The sequence below is a fragment of the Syngnathus floridae genome, chromosome 12 (genome assembly GCF_059516105.1).
Source record: "Syngnathus floridae isolate MCC-2025c chromosome 12, RoL_Sflo_1.0, whole genome shotgun sequence".
NCBI classification, from domain to species: Eukaryota; Metazoa; Chordata; class Actinopteri; order Syngnathiformes; family Syngnathidae; genus Syngnathus; species Syngnathus floridae.
In genome coordinates, this window is record NC_142424.1 from 5575417 (window position 1) to 5596109 (window position 20693).

Below are 20693 nucleotides of genomic sequence, written 5' to 3' on the forward strand. Positions count from 1 at the left end.
GCAAATAAACAAGAGAGCACAAATCACAAACACTCACCATGGGATCACATTACAGCAAGAGAGAGAGACAGAAAGAGAGAGCGAGCGAGTGACAGCAAGAGCGCGAGACAAGCATCAAAGTGACACAAAGAGAACGAAGAAGAGGAGGAGGGAAAGCAAAGAGTGCGCAAAGAGACTGACCTTAAAGCTGACCCCTTCCTCTGAAATCACCTGCATGACAGACAACAAGTTTAGACACACTGACTCCTCTCTGACGTGATGGGCAGTCAAGAGATTGTGCCGGCGAAACCAAATTGGGATGTCGGGATGAGCAAGTGAATGAGGTGAGTGCTGCCTAGCTGTCGTCAAAGGACGTCAAGCCACCATCTTAACCCCGCTGAACAAGCTAACCGAAATGTTGGCAGTCAAGTCGATACAGTTCAATTCCACAACACTCCGCCACGTAAATAAATAAATACATTGATAGATTATTATTACCTCTCGGATGGTGTCAAAAAGATGACTGATTATTACTAAAGCAGCTTTAGTATATGCTCTCGTTGTTTTCTCTGTCATGCTCCGGTGGCGCCCTCTTCTGGTAATTTACCATAAACACTAGCAGAGGTTGAGAAACGGTCACAGGCAGGAAATGGTGACCGAATGGAAATGTGATTTGGTAAATTCCCTAGCAGTCGGTCCAAATACGTCAAAATGCCCTCAGTGAGTGGGAACAGGAGATGAGGGGGTAACCTGAACCCCTCCGAGACACAGACAAGATGGTGCCTGCCTGCCTGCCTGCCTTGTGCAGTTTCTCCCTCACAAAGTCCCTCACTCTCTTTGTGACATGACACACCCTTGTCACAAAAAAAAAAGGGGGAATGAGTTCAAAGCAACTGCGGCTGCACTCAAACACTCAAGTGACTGAAGTCCACTCAGAGCTGACCACGCTAGCTAACTCATGCACAGGATGAAAAGGGTCATCTTGACTACATCCTCTCCACACATTCTCTCTCCTCCGTCTTTCGTCCCGAGGCCTTAAATGGAAACAAGAGAGCAGCTACTGAAATGCCAAACTGGTATCACTTCAGTTTACCTTCATCCCTTCATGATGCAAGTTCACCAAATGGAAAGCATTCAAAACTGAATCGACTCGTCGCTAAACATACCCCAACACTGCTACAAACCATTTTGGATGTTGGGAACTAAATTACAACAATAAGAAAACAAAAAGTACCAACATGTTAATGAATGAGGCCCAAAATATGAAAAAATGTAAGTGGTTTCTTAATCAAGACAGGTAATGTGAATAAAGAAAAGAAAAAGAAGTGGAAACACCAAATGGTTAGCTTGATGGTTAGTGTGTAAAAGCCCAATGTGGAGAAAATAGTAAGAAAACATTTGCAACTTTTGACTTGTGATTTGAGAAAATTATCAAGATTGAAAAAAAAAAAACAGTGAGCATGACGATGCTCGATGTATAACTTAAAGGAGACATATTTGCATTTTTTACCCTTTTTTTAGATGCAAACTGATGCACTATAGCGCCATCTACTGCCAAGGAGGTCTTGATGTTTTTTTTTACCCGTTACCTCAAAATAAATAATAAAATAATACTCACATATTAAAATATTATCCCCAAAAAATTATTAACAATAAGTTATTACACAATGCGACACACATTCTTTCTCATGGATAATAAATTTCAACATACTTTACACACATTTCTTGTCATGTTGAAATAAGTCCAATTGTACATCTTGTATGAAAATAATTAAAAAGTACTTTTTTCATAATATGTCCCCTTTAAATGAAACAAAAATAAAAGTCCCTCTTTCCCTGGCGCATCCATACCTGAGAATCACCATCCTTACCTTCAATCCTGTCTTTTCGTCATCACTACCATTATTAGTAGACGAGGGCGTCTCGTCCCCCAGCCGGGACACGAGGACAAAGTCCTCACTGTTAAGAGTGGACACCGAGTCGGACGAAACGCTAATCTTCCCCACCAAGCCCTTGTCATCCATGGCAGACGCTCTTACGCTCAGCCACTCTGCTCATGAATGGAAGACGGGAAGAGGAGCAGGAGGAAGAAGCGGTGGGAGATGATGTGCAAAATCACCTGGAAAATGAAGAAAAAAAAAAGTGGGATCTTTAAAAAAGCAGCAGCAGCCGAGGATATTCATGAGGTGATGAAATCAATGAGCAGTGTCTGGATCTGGACTGAAACCTTTTTTCTTGCAGGTTAACAAAGTTTTTTTTTCAACTGTTTTTCTTTTTGTTTTCCCAAACAGGCCACTGTGTCTACAAAGGATCAGCTGAATTGTAAAGACACGAACAACACCACGAAGACATTAGCTGGCAGCTCTTATTCCAGCTACAAAGAAGGCCTTGTCACACTAGCATTAGCATTAGCATCAAGCCTCTGCCACTCTTGCCAAGCTTGGGCAGTCCTTTCATGATAGTGAAGCACTAACATAAAGCTCACAATGGTTGAGTCTTTGTTATCTTGATTGTCTGGACACAAGACAAAGAAGGATGTCACGTGGAAAAAACCTTTCCTGCTTGCTGAAAATGGGACTCATGAGGTAACAGCCACCTTTAAAAAAAATAAAAATAAATAAGCGAGAAAGTTGGAGCAGCATGCAGGCAGCAGAAAGAAAGTCTATTGCACAAATGAAGGAAGTACACGCCCAAATACAAGCGTATTTCCATCTAGTTTGCATGGCGTCGGCAACAAGTTTAAAAGTTTGTAAGTAAACAAAAAGCTAAACAGTAATAACACAGTTATCTTGCTAAGAAGTGTTCACTGAGCCTGGGAACTCCTTGCACTTTTTTTTGTTTTAACTTACAAAGCTAATTGAAACACTAATATTTGAGTTGTAGAAATTTTGAAAAAGTATTTACTGTGGCAACTCCAGGAAACTATTTAATTTCTCGGTGAACATTTTAAGACATGCTGCTGTGTCAACAGTGTCTATTGGCTAAGATAAAGTGGAAAAAAAACTTGAAATCTGAAAAGATGTTAATAGACATTCCTAAAGGCACATTTTTAAAAAAGTGTTGCTGATGTATTATTCTATAATTTCTGAAAAAAACATTCTATTGCTGCATTTAATCTGATCTGAATCCTGAATTTTAGAATTGTGAGGCAGTCCGCTGAGCGATCGTGCAGGCAATAGTTCAACATTAGACAACAAGAAAATTAATACCACCAAATTATATCCTTTGTGATGGCAAGCCGTGGAGTCAAAGTTACATAATATATTGCTCTTGTTTACTAAATAACACATTGGGACACCCCAAATCAACATCTCCTCCTCACTCAGGAAAGGCAAAAAATAAAATAAAAATGCACAAGGAGAAAAGCACACCCAGCCCATTGTCATCCATCAGTGATGCCAAAACAAAACAGTAAAGCCATGTGGATTCCAGCATTGGATTTAATAGACGTCACGCCTTGTTAGCACACTTTATACAGCTAGCCTACACATTAATTGGCTTTCTGTCCCCCCCATTTAATCCGGACACAGGCAAAGCTGCTACCCGTAGTGATGCACACAAACACTGACAGAAATATATTCTTAATTAACACCCAGTTCACATTCACGCTTTGTTATGATTCATTTTGATGAATTGATCCAACTCTGAACTTGTAGTTAGCGTCAACCTGAACTGTAACTGGGGTTAGTTAGCGTTACAGCTCCATGAGCGCTTGTCCGTTTCAACAGCGGCCAACCTCGTTAACTGCAGGGAAAAAAAATATTAAAAAAAATACTCCGACATAGTTTATTTTGAGTGTTAGATATTGTCGCGCATGTATTTAGGGAGGAGGAAAAGCCTTCATGCAGGCCACCACTACTGTCAAGCTAGCCTGCTACACTCCACAGACACAATGTTTTGTTTCCGCAAAGGGAAAAGCAGTCAACATTCACAACGTTAAAGTTCTCTTACCTTTAAATCACCGCGGTTATATGTTGTCAAATGACGTTTGGCGAAACATTAAATACGCCATTTTCGTCACAAGCCAACAGCATCCGAGCGAGCTGTAAACACAAGCTCCGAGCAACCCGCTGTCAGAGCCACTGCGCATGCGCGTGTTACGGCACCCTGTGCGCTTCTGCATGGTGATGCGTGCTCTCCAACGCGCATGCGCCTCACGCACACAACATGAGATTTTCGTGACCTACGAAATTTAGACCAAAACATTGTGATTTTAGATTCTGAACAAAAATAAAACAACAAACATACAATTTTCTATTTCTTTATTGTTGCATGCAGCCAGTCTCATCTCACAGTGTAACACAGAAGCATTTTGTTGCTTTACATCACTGTGAAATGCAAGAAGAGACAAAATAAATTACTCACGCACACACAAAAGTCCATAAAAATTACTCAGTTAAAAGTTTTCATCAACACAAACTTTAGCGTAGCCAAGCATTAGCATATGCTTAAAGGGAAACCTTTGACATTTCCAAGGAAATAAATGGAATACATAACTGTATTATTTCATTGAGGGGGGGGGGGGGGGGGGACATGTTACATTTTGCTGTCTCCAAAGGATTTTCATTTTCTTCCTTCTGAAACATTACACAACTGTCCCACTGACTGACATTCAATCAAATCTGATCGGGTCATACAGATAAGCCTATAATTCCATCCAACGATGGCGGTGGACTATACAATGACGGATGTGTACCATCTCTTCAAAAATTTCAATCAAACAACAGATTTGCGAATAAAGCGTCTAATACAGACATGAGTCATGGAAAAATGTTTCATCTGTTTATGTTTCACATTAAACAAACTTGCTTCCTCCATATAATATTGAGAGTTAACAATCAAAACAAAGAATAGAATCACAACAAGCAATAATAATAATAAAAATTGAGTAGCATGCAGCTCAAAACATCTGCACCTGATGTGGCCACACAGTGGGCATGTGCAGAACTCTTCCGATCTGTCGTGCGTGTGCATGCGTGTTGTATCACAACTACATTGATACTCTGCCATCACAAGAGGCACAATACTGTACGCTGCATGCATGACAAAAAAGAGAATGTTGGCTGTTGAAGCAAAGTGCACACACTGCAATTTAAAGGAAATGATGAAAAATCAGTATTTACAATTGGTAGTCATGTAAGGTCAGTACTGATACAAAAAAAGTTAAATAATGGCCCAAAAAAATATTTAGCATGGGTTATGGGAATATAGTATTTCCTCTCATGTACTCAAATAGACAACAAGCCTCACAGAATGTTTGTTCAGGCGATTTAAATGTGAGAAAATAATCACTGCCTTAGTCCACTATATGAGAAAAAACAATATTTGCAGAATATTTTAAATTAAATTATTTCCTGTGCCACCCTCAATGCAAGATTAACAATTTGCGATCGGGCACTTTTAGATGAAGTAAACAGATGTACGAAAGAGTGGCTGACAAAGCAAAAACATATAAAATATTCATTTCCCAAGCTCTTCTCATATTTCATAACAAAATATGACTGGGATATATGCACATGTATGCATGATTGGCACATATTTAAGACGTTGAAATCAAATACTCGGACAAACAACTTCACAGAAGTTAGTGAAATTTGCAAACAAAACCAAGACGCAAGGAAAGAAAAATGTTGAATTTAGTTTTGTGTCACCTACAGCAATGATTAACCACATAAAACGTCAGCGGGATCTCATGACTTGCGCTGTCGGCTATTCATTGGTGGCTCTGAGATCACAGCACCATCATATGACATACAAAAGTTATCAGTAACTTGTTTTGGAGCTTGCTGCTTCTGGGGATAAAATTCCAAAGCTAACCACAAAAGGCGTTGCATCACATTTTAGCAGATGTATTTTGCTTTTCTGTGACTTTTGCTGCATTCCAATTGAGAAGCAGAAAAATGCATGACATCATGGATTTTTCAAAAAGTGCCTGTCTAACAATAATAAATTGATCAATGTTGTTGAATCAGTGTATTTTTGCTTGTTTTTGCGTGTGCAGAGTTTTTCTCTTGACCTCTACGTGACCTTATGTATGACTATTCTCAGTTGCGTGGACTGTTTCAAACTTTTTCTTGAATACCGTCATCCATTTATGCCATTTACAGTTTCACAGATTGTGAATTTTCCACCAGTCAGCATTTTCCATGATGGCTCCTCAGTGCAAAATGTGTCGCTCAGGAATCTGCAAAAGGCTGAGTAGTTTAATTAGTTTTACATTTTAGTTTTATTGCACTGTTTGTAAATTTTCTTCTCTACTCCCATGTTTTCTTTTGTCCTTTCCTGTGTCAACAATTGCTGTTGAAATGATGCAAATTTCCCCATTGTGGGACAAATAAATTATGTAATCTAGTATACATGAAAGGAGTGTAATAATGCCTCAATGTATAGAAAAAGACACGTGAAATTTTTGGGGATACAATATTTTTCCAAGGCACGAGCAATACAAAAAGTATGCACAATTATTTGAAATTCATAGCACAAAAAAAAAAATTGAAATTAGTCCTGCTTGCCTTAAACGACAACAGAATTCATTATGTGTAAACTGCATCATATTATAATTGTGATTTGAAATGTCCCTTAGCTTCCACTGAGCAGCATCTCCGCCCCGGGCGTTTCGGGACAGGAGTCGCCACCGCCGGGTCGGGGCGTTCCCGTCCGCAGCACCAGCTTCCCGACGGCCAATCCTCCCGACACCAGGCCTACGGGAGATAGCGACTTCCTGGGAGCAAATATAAGATGAAGAAAATTCAACTCAGAGGACTTCTGCACACTGGATGTGAGCCCGCTGAAAATTCCATCAAGTCACCTGAAGGCCATCTTTTTAAGCAGGTAAGTGTCCATCCTGTCCGGTGAAGGATCCTCAGCATGTTGTTCCTCAAGCGGAGAGGAGCAATTCGGTGGGAGGAGGTGAGAAGCATCCTCAGAATATGCCAGCTCCAAAGAATCCTGAATGTCAGGACAAGAGAGGTTCGATGAAATGTCCAAATTTTTTTTTTTTTTAGGCTCTACCTGAGACTTGATGTCCTGCGGTTCCGTGTCCTCCATGTCCAGAGCGCAGAGCTCAAGCTCAATATCTCGCTGACTCTCCTTATGTTCTCGATCCTGGCTGAAGGCTGTCCGGTGGCTTTGCGGTTCGCATGCAATTTTCTCGCTGGACAAATGTCGACAAAGCTGCTCACTGAAAGCACCCAGAAAGGCACGGGTGAGAAATCATTAAATCATCAGATGTGTAAACTGTCGGTGGTACCTTTCGAGGAAACTGGAGTGGCTGGAAGAATCCGATCCTCTTGAGCTCCACCTGTATTCACTGCGATCCAAGTGGCAGTTGTAATCTGGAAAATATGAAAAGTCAAGGATGACATTTAGGTGCAGGTGTGAATGAACAATGCATTGTTATGATTTAGTGAGATAAAAAGGCAACACTGATGAAAATTTGCTCCTGATAACTATTATTAATATTTAGAAGCAAGGGGTGCACTACCACATAAAACCAGCAGAGAGAGGCAATCTCAATTTGCTACAAGAAAAAAAAACACCCAAGATACGCAGATATAGTCCAAAAAGTTTTATTTAGGGGGGCGGGGTCAATGTCCTTAAAAAAAAATCACAGCAAAAAAAAGAATAAAAAATGTAACAAATATTTAATGTTTTAATTTTATAAAATTATTTTTCACAGATTTCAACTCATTTAAAGCTTCACGACCAATCCACGCTTACCTTTAAAGTTGACGGGCATGGTGCTGGCGCCACCCTGGCAAGCGGTGGCTTGGACGGGATCGGTGGTGTGGTAGCCCGAGCGGGCCGCCCTGGATATGGCCCCCCACTTGGATATGATGGGGCCCTCGCTGAAGGGAATAATGGGGTCCTCTTCATTTACTCTCCTGTAGTGATCTAACGAGTGCAGCCAGCGCTTTGTGACGCCGCCGCTAACAACACCACCGCCGCATCCGTCGGACTCCTAAGTGAGAAACATTAAATAATTTCGGATTCAAATTTCGTCATTTCTTTTTCCCCCTAAACTCACCGACTGCTCCAAGGCTGAGTGGGATGCAGCTGGCGTGATCGCCTCGGGCTCAAAGGGGCTGAGACAGGGTCCGACGGTGGAGCTGCAGGACCACGGCGAATAGTGCGCCAAGCTCTCCTCGCCTCTGAAGCGGCAACCCATGCACCGACCTCCACTGCTCTCCACGTGCTGCAACAAATTATTGTGATTATCAGCAATCCATTTTCAATACTATCAACAAAACTTTAGTCAGCACAATTGGATTAAAAGTCTCAAGTGATGCATTTTCCTCTCTCACAAGCACCCACGCAATGGAGCCATGATTTCATCGTCCACCCGTTGCTTAGCAACTATCTCCCACTCACATCGTATTAGACACAAGGCCTGACGGAAGCTCTTAGAGCGGGGAATTCAATTAAGCGTAAAGATCTTAAACTCAACCAGTGCCTCTACTTGAGTTAATGACTTGTAATTGAAATTCATGCTGTGGCTCTTATTCGCCGCATACCTCAGGTCCCAAATCAATGTTGAAGATGGCTGAGGGCTGCGAGGGCCTGCTGGTGCTGTGATGATGATGGTAATGGTGGTGGTGATGGTGCGCCCACTGCTCTTGCTTACGTCGGAACGGGTCGTCGTAGACCAGAGGAACACGGCCGTACTCCTGAAAATTGAACATTGCCATTATATATTTCAGCTGGAGCAATAAGACGATGAGAAAACTGAGTGGGAGAGGCAGAGACATATTTAGGAAGGTACAAGTAGGAGGATACACTACAGTGGAGGTTCGGGGCGCCACGACTGGCGGTGAAGGTGACATATGTGGGCGAAGGAAGACAAACTCAAGGATTTTTTTTTTTTTTTTGCAGTTTAAAAATGATATGCATCTCATACCCTGTGCAACGCTGCACGGTGCTCGGATCCAGAGCAGAAGTTGCTGTCGAGGGAGTTGAATCTCTCCCTGAGTGGAGGCTGGTAGACAGAAGAATGCAGCACCTCTGGAGGCAACGAATTACTCCTGGCGTCCTCTCGATGGTACAACTGCAATGGAAATGTGTTATTAACGGGAGAGACGTTTGAGAATTTCACTTGTGTATTTAATATGAAGGCTCAACCTGAGGCCTCCACACTCGTCTGCTGTCATAAAGAGGTGCATAAACTCCATGGGCGGAAGTAAGAGGTCCATACTGAGGCTGGCCAGGGTGGTGGTGGTGGTGGAAGACGGCGGGTCTCAAGCGCTCCCTCGGCGGATAGCCGGCGGAAGGAGAAGACGGTGCTTGATGGGGTATTTGAGGCTCGCCGTGAAAGGAGGACGGCGGAGGCAGAGAGGATTCTGGGACGTTGGACGATCTGAGGAAGCGAGCCATGCAGGGTTTGTGTGGAGGGTGGAGAGGAGATGGGTAGTAGGAACCTGATAAGCAAAGAAATATGGCTGATAATAATTCGGTGAACAAGCCAACCTTGATATATATATTGTATGATTGCTCATTATTACCATTAATTATTTTGAAATACATAAAGAGCCTGCCCCTTAATAGATGATCAATTGAATAAATACCGACTCACCGTTCGGCTGGTAGCGGGCTGTCTCGTACGGAGATTGCTGCTCCTGGTAGAACAGCTCCGAGGCCTGAGAAGGGTGAGGCACTCGCAGCATGAGGGGACCACCATGTTTGGGCGCTGGCCCCCCGCTACCATCGACCACCTGTCCCAAGGTGGTCAAAGGGGATGACGCTGAAGAGTGGCTGATGGGAGTTATAGGCGGAGACATGGACTTCCTGGAGAAGCAATAAAAACATTGATTAAAAATTATATTATTATTTGGTTTTACTTTATTACATTAAATGTATTTTATTTTGGTGTAAAATATGCTTACTGTTCAGCTGAGCCCAGTAAAGTCATACTGGTGCCACTCAGCCCGTTTGAGCCACTCGCCCCAATGGATTCACTGGGCACGGCTGTCTTAATGCCTTCCATGTTGTCAGCTCCTCTGGAGATGAGTTGTGAGTGAGCATCTCCATCTGTCAGGGTGTCCTCCTCTCCAACTCCTGCGGCCCCATCAGTGTGGACGGTGCCCTCCAGCGTGAAGGTTTTACCCCCCGACGGAGGGAATGCCCGACTTACACTTCCGCTCTTTTTGTTCCTCAAACGAAACCTGTGACAAAAAAAAAATAAACATTACTGAAAATTATGGAATTGTTCTGCAGGTCTCGCGATGCAATCAATATCTTTTTTTATAATTTTTATTTTTCTATTTGTGCGGCCCAGTATTAACCAGTAATTTACTAACCTTTTTTAATAAATAAAATAAAATAAAATAAAATAAAATAAAATAAAATAAAATAAAATTAAATTAAATTAAAAACTCTCACTCACTTCTCCAGTTCATCCTGCGTGTGAGCAAAGGTGCAGTTAGTTCCTCTGGGACAACCTCCCTGATGACGAAGATCTCTGCACATGCTAGTCTTATACTTGCTGTTCACCTGATGCTGCAGATACCACCAAAAAATGTACATTGAGTAAACTGATTATCATTCCAAGATTGTCAACTACCTGTGGGGTCTCGTGGCTCTTCTTGCTGAAATTTTGGATGAATTCTACCAGGCCGTGAACCACCAACTTTATAGCCAACATGACATTTTCCAGCTCCTCCCACGATGGTGCTACATCATCTAGGCAGACAAAAGAAAACAATGCTATTTTTCTTCTCGCGATATTACGACCATCACACAGCATGGCAGATCATTTGTCACTCGGCACAAAGATGAGTCATGGATGTTATCAACAGAGATTCTTTTGTGAGTCAGGTTTTTTGTGTGGCCGCGTGAGGCATCATCAGATATCTCAACTCAAACTCAGATCAGCAAAAGGGAGATTTCCCTTTCTCAAAATCTGTCCTCTGAGGAATCATCATTAGAGCCCTTCACACAAATCCATCTTGTACAAAACAAGTAAGCGAATTTACTGAACCTGTATTGTGGTCTATGTTGGCCAGCAACTCCAGGTGAGCTCTGAGGTTGGTGAGGTTGGCCGGGTCTCCTGTCCTCTGCAGGACGATGGTCAGCTCCTGGACACTCTTTGCGAACGACTCTGGAGACTGCAACTGCAAAATTACATATACAATGATTTGCTGTTTTATTTTATTTAGTTTTTACTTTGGCCCCATCTTATAGCTGCGTTGTGCCATGGAACTATGTTGAAATGAGTTAATGAGTTTCATGTAGTGCTTTGGCGCCGTAAGCCTGTTTGGTACTAGAATATGAGACCTTGTCAATGATGGACTGCATGTGCGACTTGTGGACCAGATCCCCGTACAACAGAGAAGACCACTGCTCAGGCGAGATGCGGAGGCCAGCTTCCATAGCGATGTGCACGATTTGAGAATCGTGTTCTCTCCTGAGAGCCTCGTAGGTGCGGAATTCCTCTTTCAGCTGCATCAGCGAGGAGTCTTCATCCCGCTTGGTCACCTGGATGATGAATCAAGACAACAAAATAATATAGTTTGCCATTAAATTCACTGTGCTAATTTGATATCTTATAGTATAACAGAAGAGTTAAGTGGTTCAACTCGTTAGCCATTAATTGGCTCTTTGCTATATGCTTAAATCCTTTAAATTTACATTTTAAATTGCCAAAGAGTGTTTTGATATATGAATATTATAAAGGTTAACGTCTTTTTACACATGTATGAGCGTTCATTAAGTTTTAACAATATATTTCAATGTGCTTAGCCGTTAGCTAGCTAGCTGTTAATTGCCTCGCTGCTACATCAATTGATTGTTTTAACGTGGTTAACTTCTTTTACACTTGTACACCAGTTAATAATTCTCAAATGTTACTTTAAATATTGCGTGTACGTTTAAAAAAAAAAAAAAAGATTTAGCAGGAGATTTAAATGATTTCCGCTAACTAGCTAGCTGTCGACAACTCACTTGTCAACAATTTAAGGTTACCTTTTTCTCTCTCAAGCTAAGCCATTATTTCATAATACGTATATTTATATATTATATATAATTTTTTTAATTTATTATTTATTTGTACTGCAACTTCACTGTATTCTTAGGCGGTGTGATGAATCTTCAGACATTGTCAACTCAAATTCAGATCAAGAAAAGGGAATCTCCCTTTCTCAGAATCTGCCCTATGAGTAATCATCATTAGACTACATCACACCAATCATCAAAAAAGTCATCGTGTCATGTCTTGGCTCTGCTACCTTATTTTGACCTACTTTTGGCTCCCTGCATCTTTCCTGCCCAAATATAGAATGTTGTTACATCACTGGGAAATAGTTGGCATTTGTGCCCTGCCAGCTATGAACATCATCGGGTAACAGGCACAAAAATACACACGAGTGTCCACGGGGAGTCCGTGTGTTAGTTACCCGCGTTTGATTTTTCCATCTACAGGGGGTGCTCGCTTTATGATGTTTGGAGGTTACGGAGGGCGCGTTATCAAACAGGCATGAATGTACCCTGTGGCTTTGCCTTATTAATTTCAGATGCTTCCATTTTATACCCCCCCACTCCACTTTTTTTGCAGTTCCTTTTGATTAATGGAAAATCCAGCAACTCACAGCAACTTGGGTAAAAAGCCAGATAATATTTAACTCACAGATGCTCATCATGATGAAATAATAAACCTTTGTTCTGTTGTTGTGTAATATTTTACTTTGAGGTTCGCGTTGGAGGATGTTCAAAAACGTTGCACTGTACCTTGAAGCAAGAGGCCCTGTAGAGGAGTTGCACCACATGGCCTATGCTGGTTTTGGAAGCCTGAGGGAAGCGCCCCTCCAACTTTTGCACAACAAACAACACCAGCACCTTTCTGGATAATGCCGAACCGTCCTCCAAAGCCAAAAGCACAAGCTTCAAAGCATCCTCCTGCATGGCTGAAGGAAGGGGGCGGGGGTTACTTAGAAGTAGTTGAACATTTCTAAGACACAAAACAGATTCTGAGAAACAGTTTTAAGAAATAATTATAATTGTTAAAAGAAATGTTACCGGTAAATTGTAAATATTAGTGTGTGAGTGTCCAGGCGTGAGCTGTGGGCGACAGCAGATCCTGCATATGTGGCTCGGTTTGATAGTTTTCCTTAATATAATCAAATTATTTTTCTGTAAATGATGATATGCACTCACCAGGTCCAAGAAATTGGCATCCCCGTGCTCTCACCGCAGCCCAGAGGTTAGCGGATAACTGCTGCGGGTTCTGATGCTGCAAAATGAGCTCGGTGACCGTCCGCTCGCCCAGCGAACGGCCCGCACGCACGGCCCGCACTCGGCCTTCCTCCTCCACTAGCTGGCAATTGACCAGCGTCACCAGTTTCCTCTGCATGGGTCGGCTAAGTGCGCTTGGACTCGGAGGCGCCACGCCTGGAGGGGGGACGAAAACTTTGTGGTGTGAAATATCTGAATTGTGAAGGATTCTTACCTTTAGTGCCGCTAATTGGTTTGAGGTAGAGAGCCAGCTCTTCCACACACACCCTGCAGGCCTCGTAATGTCCGACATCTTTGTCACTGCTCAAACTGACCGGCTGCACGTCTGGAACCTACACATTTATCCCATTACAATCCACTCCATTCCGAAATGATTTCCTTTTTTACCTGAGCGCCAACCAGCTGCAGGAGAGCACAATTGACGGGCAGCAGGTCGATATCCGTGCTGATTGGCGTCTGATCGAAGGGGCAGGCTTTCCGGTGTAGCTTGTGGAGGCACGTTCGGCAAACCGTGTGCGAGCAACCCAAGCTGACGGGTTGCTGGCTGCTGCCGTTGAACTCGTTGTAGCAGATGGGACAGGACAGGAAGTCCGTCCACTGGGCCGCCTGCACCGGCATCCCGACTCGAACGGGTCAGGGGGAATACATCTCAATGAACTGCGACAGGCTGGTGCTGGGAAAGACTTGAGACAAGACAAGACTTTATAAAGACTATGAAAGACTTGAAAGAGAATCTAATCCAACCAGAACTGTGACTGGTCTGTTATGGGTTCTTTGATGTTTGAAGCTTTTGTTATGTTTACGTGAAGTAAAAAAAAAAAAAAAAAAATGCAAATGTTCAAACTGTTGTTGAACTTGTTGTACAATTTGCACATGAAATTTTGCGGGAATTTTATCACCTTTAATCCCATAAGATTTTTTTTTTAGATGCTGCTCTGTTTTTATCTGTCATTTTATGCTTTGAAAATGTCTTAGTATTTGCACTACAACATGTGGAGCCAAATGGGGGGGGGTCATGCACCCCCCCCGAAATAAGCATGGACCCCAGCATGGACTTCAGGTGCCAAGTCACATAACTGACTTTTTTCCTGGGACGTTTTTCAACAATTCCACCCATGTAAGGAACATATAAAGAATATTAATCAGCATTTATCCAAGAATTTTGGGGGGGGTTGCAAAAAAAAAAAACAGTCGGTTGTGATCCCTCCCACAATTATGCAAATGCCTCCTTCTACCAAAATACTAAACATATATATATTTAAAACACAATAACTATAATTACACTTCCTGCAAATACTTTAATGATATCAGGTCTGAATTTCTAAAATTCAGAAGACGCGTGTTTTCCAAAAATATGCATGCTAAATCTTGTTTTGAGTGTGAAAAATTTCAAGACAAAAGATGAAGATTTCGACACACAAGATCAATGGCCCTTAAATGTTTGATGCTGTTTGGCTTGGAAAGCTTCAAGGCGAAAACATTTCATCTTGTGCCAACCTCAAAAAAACAACATTAGCTCACATTTAAAAATTCTCCCTCTAATCTGAATTTAAAAAAAAAAAAAAAAATCACATATCCTTAACTAATTTATCAGATAAAATGCTAAAAAGTCAGAATAGTTCATTTTAATTTCTGAGCACAAGGTCACTGCTGTAACATTGCATATGCCAGATAATTAATCTCAACCAGCATTTCAAAATTTCCATTTGTCAAATATTCTGTTTACGCACCTTCCAAGGGCTCCGCACCTCGTCACTACGCCTGGACAGCCTCGAGCCGTGTTGCCGCCTCATGTTTCCTTCAGTGAGGCACCCAAATTTAACCGCCATAACTGCACCCCACCTTCCCTTCAATAACGTCTAAGGAAGAGTTAGGTCACGCTCTTGTGGTGAAAGGAGCCCGGGGGTGAGAATTTAAGGAGGCGGACGGTTGAGCGAGGGGGGGAGTGGTGGAGCAAAGCAACTGGTGGGGTACATAACACTCCAGCCACCTGTTCCTGCTCCGAACAACTGTCACATCCTGTTTTTGCGTCTCGGCTTACACACTTCCCTCAGAGCACAATCACTATTGTCCACGTGTACAGTGATTGGGAGTTTCAGGTACATTTTTTTTTTCCCTGATGACTTTTACTCTCTACTATAAATCTGCAATAATGAAACCTACAAAAAAAAAATCTGTTTCACCCCTCCACACAGCTCTGTTGGTGCTCACACAGTTCTCCAAATAAGAGGCCAAGCGTGCCTGCTTCAAGCTATGTATTTGTCACTGCCAATAAATATATTTAACCAATACTCAGATGTATATTCATTCTGCTCTGGACTAGTTGGGGACCTTCTCTGCCTCTCCTTGCAGATAATTACACTGCAACCTTTCCAGTATACATTAATGCATGATACTGAAGGCTCCAAGTGCGAAAGTCAGACTTGTCCATATATTGTAAAAAACTAATTTTTAAAAAAACATTCGCTTGAAATTCCACAAGAAAGTGTTGGTAGATATTTTTTTTTGTCATGGCTGTTAGAGCGCTGGCAAATAAAAGTAAAATAAGACGCGGGCGGTCTGTTGGAATCTCATCCAAGCAGAACCCGCCCACATTGCGTGTGTGTGTGTGTTTGTGTGTGTGTGTGTGTGTGTGTGTGTGTGATACACACAGGCAAGGAACAATGAACAAAAGGTGATAAAGCAGAACAAAACAGATCCACCAGTAAAACCAGAAGAAGAACTATCTATCATAAAAGTCAGTAACTCTACTGCACGTGTGAGGAAGGGTCAGGCCACTATCTGACTGTAAACGGTGACTGGAAATCAAAGTTTAACTGGAAAACGTGCTGGTTCTCGTTAAAGGATACAAAATATTAACATATAGTGTGTGTGTCTGTGTGTGTGTGTGTGTGTTTTCCTGACGGCTGTTGTGAGAGTGTGCGGGGGCAGTATCTTGGTGGGAGGCAGGACAACTGTTTCAGCTCAGATGCTGCTACACCACGCAGAAAAACAGCCGCTTATATTTTAATAAAGTCGCATCTGCGGCAATGGAAGCAAACAGGTGTTGTGTAATCTTAAAAAATATCTTAGTCTTTATGAGACAACTTACATAAAAAAAATATAATAGAAGCTTCCAGAAGGACAACAATAGATCCAGCAAGACACTAATGTATGGAAGAAACCAGACCGATGATTTTCAGCAGAAGGAATTGGGAAACTTGGGAAACTTTTCAGGATTATTTTTTTGTGATGACTCCAAATAAGCCCTTGTTTTCATCAGTTTTATAATAATAATAATAATAATAATAATAAAAATGATAATAATAATAATGGCTCAAAAATACGTGATATTTTTTTTCTTAATGTCACGGCTATAAATTACAACGCTTGGTAAAATTCATATTGCTCTAGCTTTAAAAACAAAACAAAAAAAAAATCTTAAAAATCTAGGTAGTCATTTTTTTAAATAAAAATCAGAAATATGTTTAGGGACACATAAAGCCATCTTTGATTAAAATGTGTAATTTGAGCAAGTGTGTTTCTATGGGCTGCAAAGAAAAAAATTGTTATGGCTTCAACTCTACTTTAAATTTCAGCATTACAGATGCATAAAGCCACTCATGAATACCTTAAATGAGGTAAGGTGTTTAGTAGATAAAAAAGTTGGGAAATCCTGCTCCATCACAACCTGAGAATCCTGTTTAGTGTTTTGATGAGCGGATGGAGCCAAACAACATCCACGCACCACCTGCCTCATCCTCCTCCACCTCCTCTTTCTCCCTTCAGCACCAGTTGCAGACAAGCTGGCATCCAACTTATTTCACACTCAACAAACACGGCGCAATCAAAACAAGTTGAGGTCAAGTGAAGTTGGAGAAGAAAAAAATTGGAGGAGTCACTCACCTCAGGTGCACCTCCACAGCCCAAACATGCTCACGTCCCTCCATAAAGATGGCAAAAATTTGAAGAATGATGACAAGGAGGCCTGGAGATGAGTCTTGACGCACATTTGGGTTCAGGTGGTACGGAGGCTCGGATGGTGGCATCTGACTGCTCCGTTGATGGAGCCGGCCGCGGCGCCTCGCAGGCGGCCTCGCATGGCGCACCAGCGGCGGGGCTCAAGGCGCAATCCTATCGCCGAGCGCCGAACACTGAACGTCAGAGCAAAACAGCGACTGCGTGAGACACACAGGCATGTGGCGAGCGAGCATAAAAAAGATGCAAGCCGGAACAAGCCGCTTTTTAGAGGCGTGGGCTGGTTGCTTTTAAAGGAACAGGACGGAAATATTTTTTGGGGACACGATTATGATGACTATGTGCGTGTGGCGCAACAGTGAAACGCGCCTATACAGGTCGCGTACAAGTTCATCATAGGACTTTTCTACACTATGTACAGTAGCCAGGATCTTGCAAAAAAAAGGCGGTTTTGCAATGACAGGAAAGGATTATTATTTTTTTTTAATTAATAAAATATCCAGAAAAGTAAGATATAAGAATTAAATCAAATTGAAAAGGTATTTACAAAACATATCAGCAGCGGAGTCTTTTTGCAAGGGGAATTGAAAATAAGCAACTGAGATAATGTGGTTGCACAAGTGTGCACACCCTCTTGGTTTTCATAGTTAACCAGCAGTAAGTCAAGTATAATTTTTTTATAGGATCCCTTTCAAAACAATATTTTCAAGTCATTTGAGTGGTACAGTCTCTGCCTGTGATGCCACTTTTGTTTTTATTTCCGTTATGTTGTTTCCTTTTTCTTATTTTGAGGCTGGCATATTTCAAAATGTTGCTATGAGATAAAACTCCACAAGAGGGCGCCCTTGGCCCAACTTACAAACATGATGATCTCTCGTGGGCTGTCATCCACTCCCACTCGCAAGGGGGGCAAGTCAAGAGGAGTTCCCGTGGTTCATTCCAAAACGAGACGGTCCAGGGTCACCATTGGATCGCTTGACAGTTGACAGTTGGCCTAGAAGAGAGTTGTTAAGGTGGACATTGTTGTTTCGGGACAAAAATGCATCGCGGCTGTCTGCCGGTCTGCTCTGCAAGTCAAAACGGACGAATGAGACTCTTGACAATTTGATCTTATTTTATTATTGTCGCTTAAAAGCGTTGCTCCAAAGCTGCTGTGTGGACAACTCGACAACAACAAACAGTAAGTGAGCGTATGAGCTGAGCATTAATATTAACTTCCTAAAACATAATATCATTTCAATGTTTGATTGACAGTTGTGCATGTTTCATTATGATTTAATTATGATTTAATAACAGTATAGTGACAATGATTATGATTGGACAAGGCAAAAGTCATAACAACAACATATTGCTACAGTGCATGCTATGCAACATCCGGCTGTGTTCGGGCTTATTTGCTGAATACAGCAACCATAAATAGATTATCTTACCTGAATCTTCGCTCAGCCTGGAAATGGAAAAGTAAAATATACTTGATTTTTTTCAATTTGATTGGAGTCACTATAGGATGCAACCATTTTAATTTTTAAAGGGGGGGGGGAGTCGATTCTGAACAGGTGATTAAAACACACTATTGGAAGATTTGTATTGAAAATGTGAATGTAGTATTAATAGACTCATTGTAATGGTGGCATTTAGGGTGGCAACGCATTTGGGGGAGGTGGCAGTTGCCACCCCTTGCCACCCTGTAAAACCGCCTCTGCTCTGGACACAAGTCTACTCATTATTTTGCTCTGATGTTTGAATAGATAGAAGACCAAAAAGTATCTTTCTGTCTCCAGTGACTCATCATGAGCCACCGTTTGTTCCAAAAGGTTCCTTGGGGATAGTGGAAAAAAATCTTTTAAGATTGCTGTTTTGCTTATTAGTCTTATTAGTGTGCATTGTTTTTAAAGTTACATCATGAAAGCCCAAAATGTCCAGAAGCAGAGTATGTAGTAAATGTTGAAATGTGTTGTGACTGATAACGCTCTCCTAGTGCAGCAAAGCAAGGAGACCCTGATAAGACTTGAGTGCGGAACTTGCCTGTATGCTGTGTGATAAATATTTGGGGTGTGTAAACATGGATAGACAACATTTCACTTGATGGGCCATTGTTTTTCAATTTGGATCAGTTTGCCAGTGCATGTCTTGACTCTTGACTCTGAGCGAGGCAGAGCTTTTCCGTTTGACCCAAAAAAAAAAAAAAAAAAAAAATTCCATTCAGGATGTAGGAAATAGCCAATTCAATAGCTTTCATTGCAATCACATTGTATAACAGCTGCTTTTTCTTCTTGGCCACACTGACTCACATCTTTACCCCGGTAGTTCTTTTTTATCTTTTCATCAGCTGTGCTACTTTGTAATTGCATGACTCAAGTATCTGTCACGCATTTGGCTTTGCAGACGCATCATTTAAGGACATGATGAAATGATTTGTGTTGTACCGTTCAGAATTCACTTAAAGCGATTTGCGGCGGCGGGTCAGCAGCTCAACGGAGAAATGAAAGCGAATGGAACGCCAGAGTTTTATCGCTGTTTCAAATGTTTGTGATTATTATAGCACATTGGGAGTCAAACAATGTGGGTCTTGTGAGAACATGTGAGGAGTTTTATGACAAATATAAGCATGCTAGAACCCCCACTCACCATAGTTTTTCCCTTTTCTAGGTGGATGTCGGTACATGGCCTGCTTTTTGGTGAGAACCATGAACCCAAGCGGCACCTGCCCCACAGCGCATCATAATGGCCTCCCACCTGATTGCACGCCATCTTCTGGACCTGAGCCGAAGCAGAATAGAACATGTCTAAGTGTCCAACTTTACTACGTGGAGAAGGATGATGGGGGAGAGCAGTGTGTGCTCACATACCCGCCCGGCGATTACGTAGCAGAGGAGCTTTGCATCCTCGCGGCGAAAACTTGTGGTGAGTGATGAAGACAGTTCTCACACGGTGATCTGCATTCCAAACTGGTTTTTATCCACAGATTTATATCTGGGCATTTTTCTTGCCACTGTTTAGGGTCACGGTGGAGTTGAAGCCTGAGGCGGTGTATGACCTGGTTGAACATTTTAAAAAATATCGGATTGGTGTCATGGCTAGTAAATAATAATGCATGGGAGAATAAAAATGTAGGTCAACCCTGCAAGTACCTTGATTTCCGCTTGTGGTCACAGGCATTTCCTCTCAAGGCGGCGTTCTCATCGTTAGGTTGCTTCACTCATGAGTGCTTCCTGTTAAGAAAGTCTTCTGTCTCCGAATAAGCTAACTCTACAAATTTGCACACGCTAGGCTGATGTTACAATAACAAAGAAAAGATAGAATGTGGTTGTTGCTAGCTAAAAAGAAAAAAAAACAATAAGGTGTCAAAATTAAATGATTAATCTCCAACAAATTGATTAACAAATTAATCGTCTTGTATTTTAATAATCATTTTGTTCATATTTTAATAATGATTCTAATAATAAAGTTATCGTTTTGAGCGATTTTTTATGTCTGTTAACCTTTAATTAATCGTCTTGTACTTTAATAATCATTTCGGTCATATTTTAATAATA

General features: G+C 41.7%; 3 protein-coding genes and 1 long non-coding RNA gene across 10 annotated transcripts in view; 2 read left to right on the forward strand and 2 right to left on the reverse strand.

Moving 5' to 3' along the window:
• The window catches only part of rabgap1 (RAB GTPase activating protein 1), a 33493-nt gene extending 29412 nt beyond the window's left edge, over window positions 1-4081 (reverse strand). The window contains exons 1-4 of one of the 5 annotated variants that reach the window (XM_088391978.1): window positions 3931-4050; window positions 2465-2575; window positions 1851-2098; window positions 181-210 (exon numbers count right to left, since the gene is read on the reverse strand). In XM_088391978.1, the coding sequence (XP_088248104.1) occupies window positions 181-210; window positions 1851-2003 (183 nt within the window). In that variant the 5' untranslated portion in view covers window positions 2004-2098; window positions 2465-2575; window positions 3931-4050. Of the gene's footprint in view, window positions 1-37; window positions 143-180; window positions 211-477; window positions 746-1850; window positions 2099-2464; window positions 2576-3930 lie in introns of those variants that run through there. The other 4 variants (XM_088391977.1, XM_088391979.1, XM_088391980.1 and 1 more) reach the window with 4 other exon arrangements.
• On the forward strand, window positions 1-4500 carry LOC148389753 (uncharacterized). Its single transcript, XR_015861691.1, has 3 exons — window positions 1-323; window positions 2009-2165; window positions 2271-4500. It is a non-coding gene; the product is annotated as an uncharacterized LOC148389753 (long non-coding RNA).
• On the reverse strand, window positions 4227-20594 carry rc3h2 (ring finger and CCCH-type domains 2). 2 transcript variants are annotated; one of them, XM_088391975.1, is made up of 24 exons: window positions 20289-20594; window positions 20007-20194; window positions 19786-19917; window positions 18017-18151; window positions 17086-17333; window positions 13588-13883; window positions 13415-13532; window positions 13123-13356; window positions 12697-12872; window positions 11248-11448; window positions 10952-11084; window positions 10532-10653; window positions 10358-10470; window positions 9858-10136; window positions 9548-9759; window positions 9097-9392; window positions 8876-9022; window positions 8493-8645; window positions 8006-8173; window positions 7699-7939; window positions 7229-7313; window positions 6991-7159; window positions 6788-6927; window positions 4227-6700 (listed from the first exon to the last, which is right to left on the reverse strand). In XM_088391975.1, the coding sequence occupies exons 6-24, from the start codon at window positions 13816-13818 to the stop codon at window positions 6559-6561; spliced, it is 3360 nt and encodes a 1119-aa protein (XP_088248101.1). In that variant the 5' UTR covers window positions 13819-13883; window positions 17086-17333; window positions 18017-18151; window positions 19786-19917; window positions 20007-20194; window positions 20289-20594; the 3' UTR covers window positions 4227-6558. The 2 variants fall into 2 exon arrangements, with proteins under 2 accessions (XP_088248101.1, XP_088248102.1); XM_088391976.1 differs by having other exon boundaries at window positions 10535-10653; window positions 20289-20590.
• jak2a (Janus kinase 2a) overlaps window positions 18076-20693 on the forward strand; it is a 9943-nt gene continuing 7325 nt past the window's right edge. The window contains exons 1-2 of one of the 2 annotated variants that reach the window (XM_088391974.1): window positions 18076-18337; window positions 19807-20061. In XM_088391974.1, coding sequence (XP_088248100.1) covers window positions 19821-20061 — 241 coding nt within the window. In that variant the 5' untranslated portion in view covers window positions 18076-18337; window positions 19807-19820. Of the gene's footprint in view, window positions 18338-19609; window positions 19720-19806; window positions 20062-20693 lie in introns of those variants that run through there. The other variant, XM_088391973.1, reaches the window with a different exon arrangement.

Bases quoted from the DNA above. Each gene is read 5' to 3' on its own strand.
- rc3h2 (XM_088391975.1), bottom strand. From the start codon at position 13,818: ATGCCGGTGCAGGCGGCCCAGTGGACGGACTTCCTGTCCTGTCCCATC. The intron at 10,137-10,357 runs GTGAGTGAGAGT...TTTTTGTCACAG, and splicing joins ACGCAGGATGAACTGGAGAA to GTTTCGTTTGAGGAACAAAA. The intron at 9,760-9,857 runs GTAAGCATATTT...TTGCTTCTCCAG, and splicing joins TTACTGGGCTCAGCTGAACA to GAAGTCCATGTCTCCGCCTA.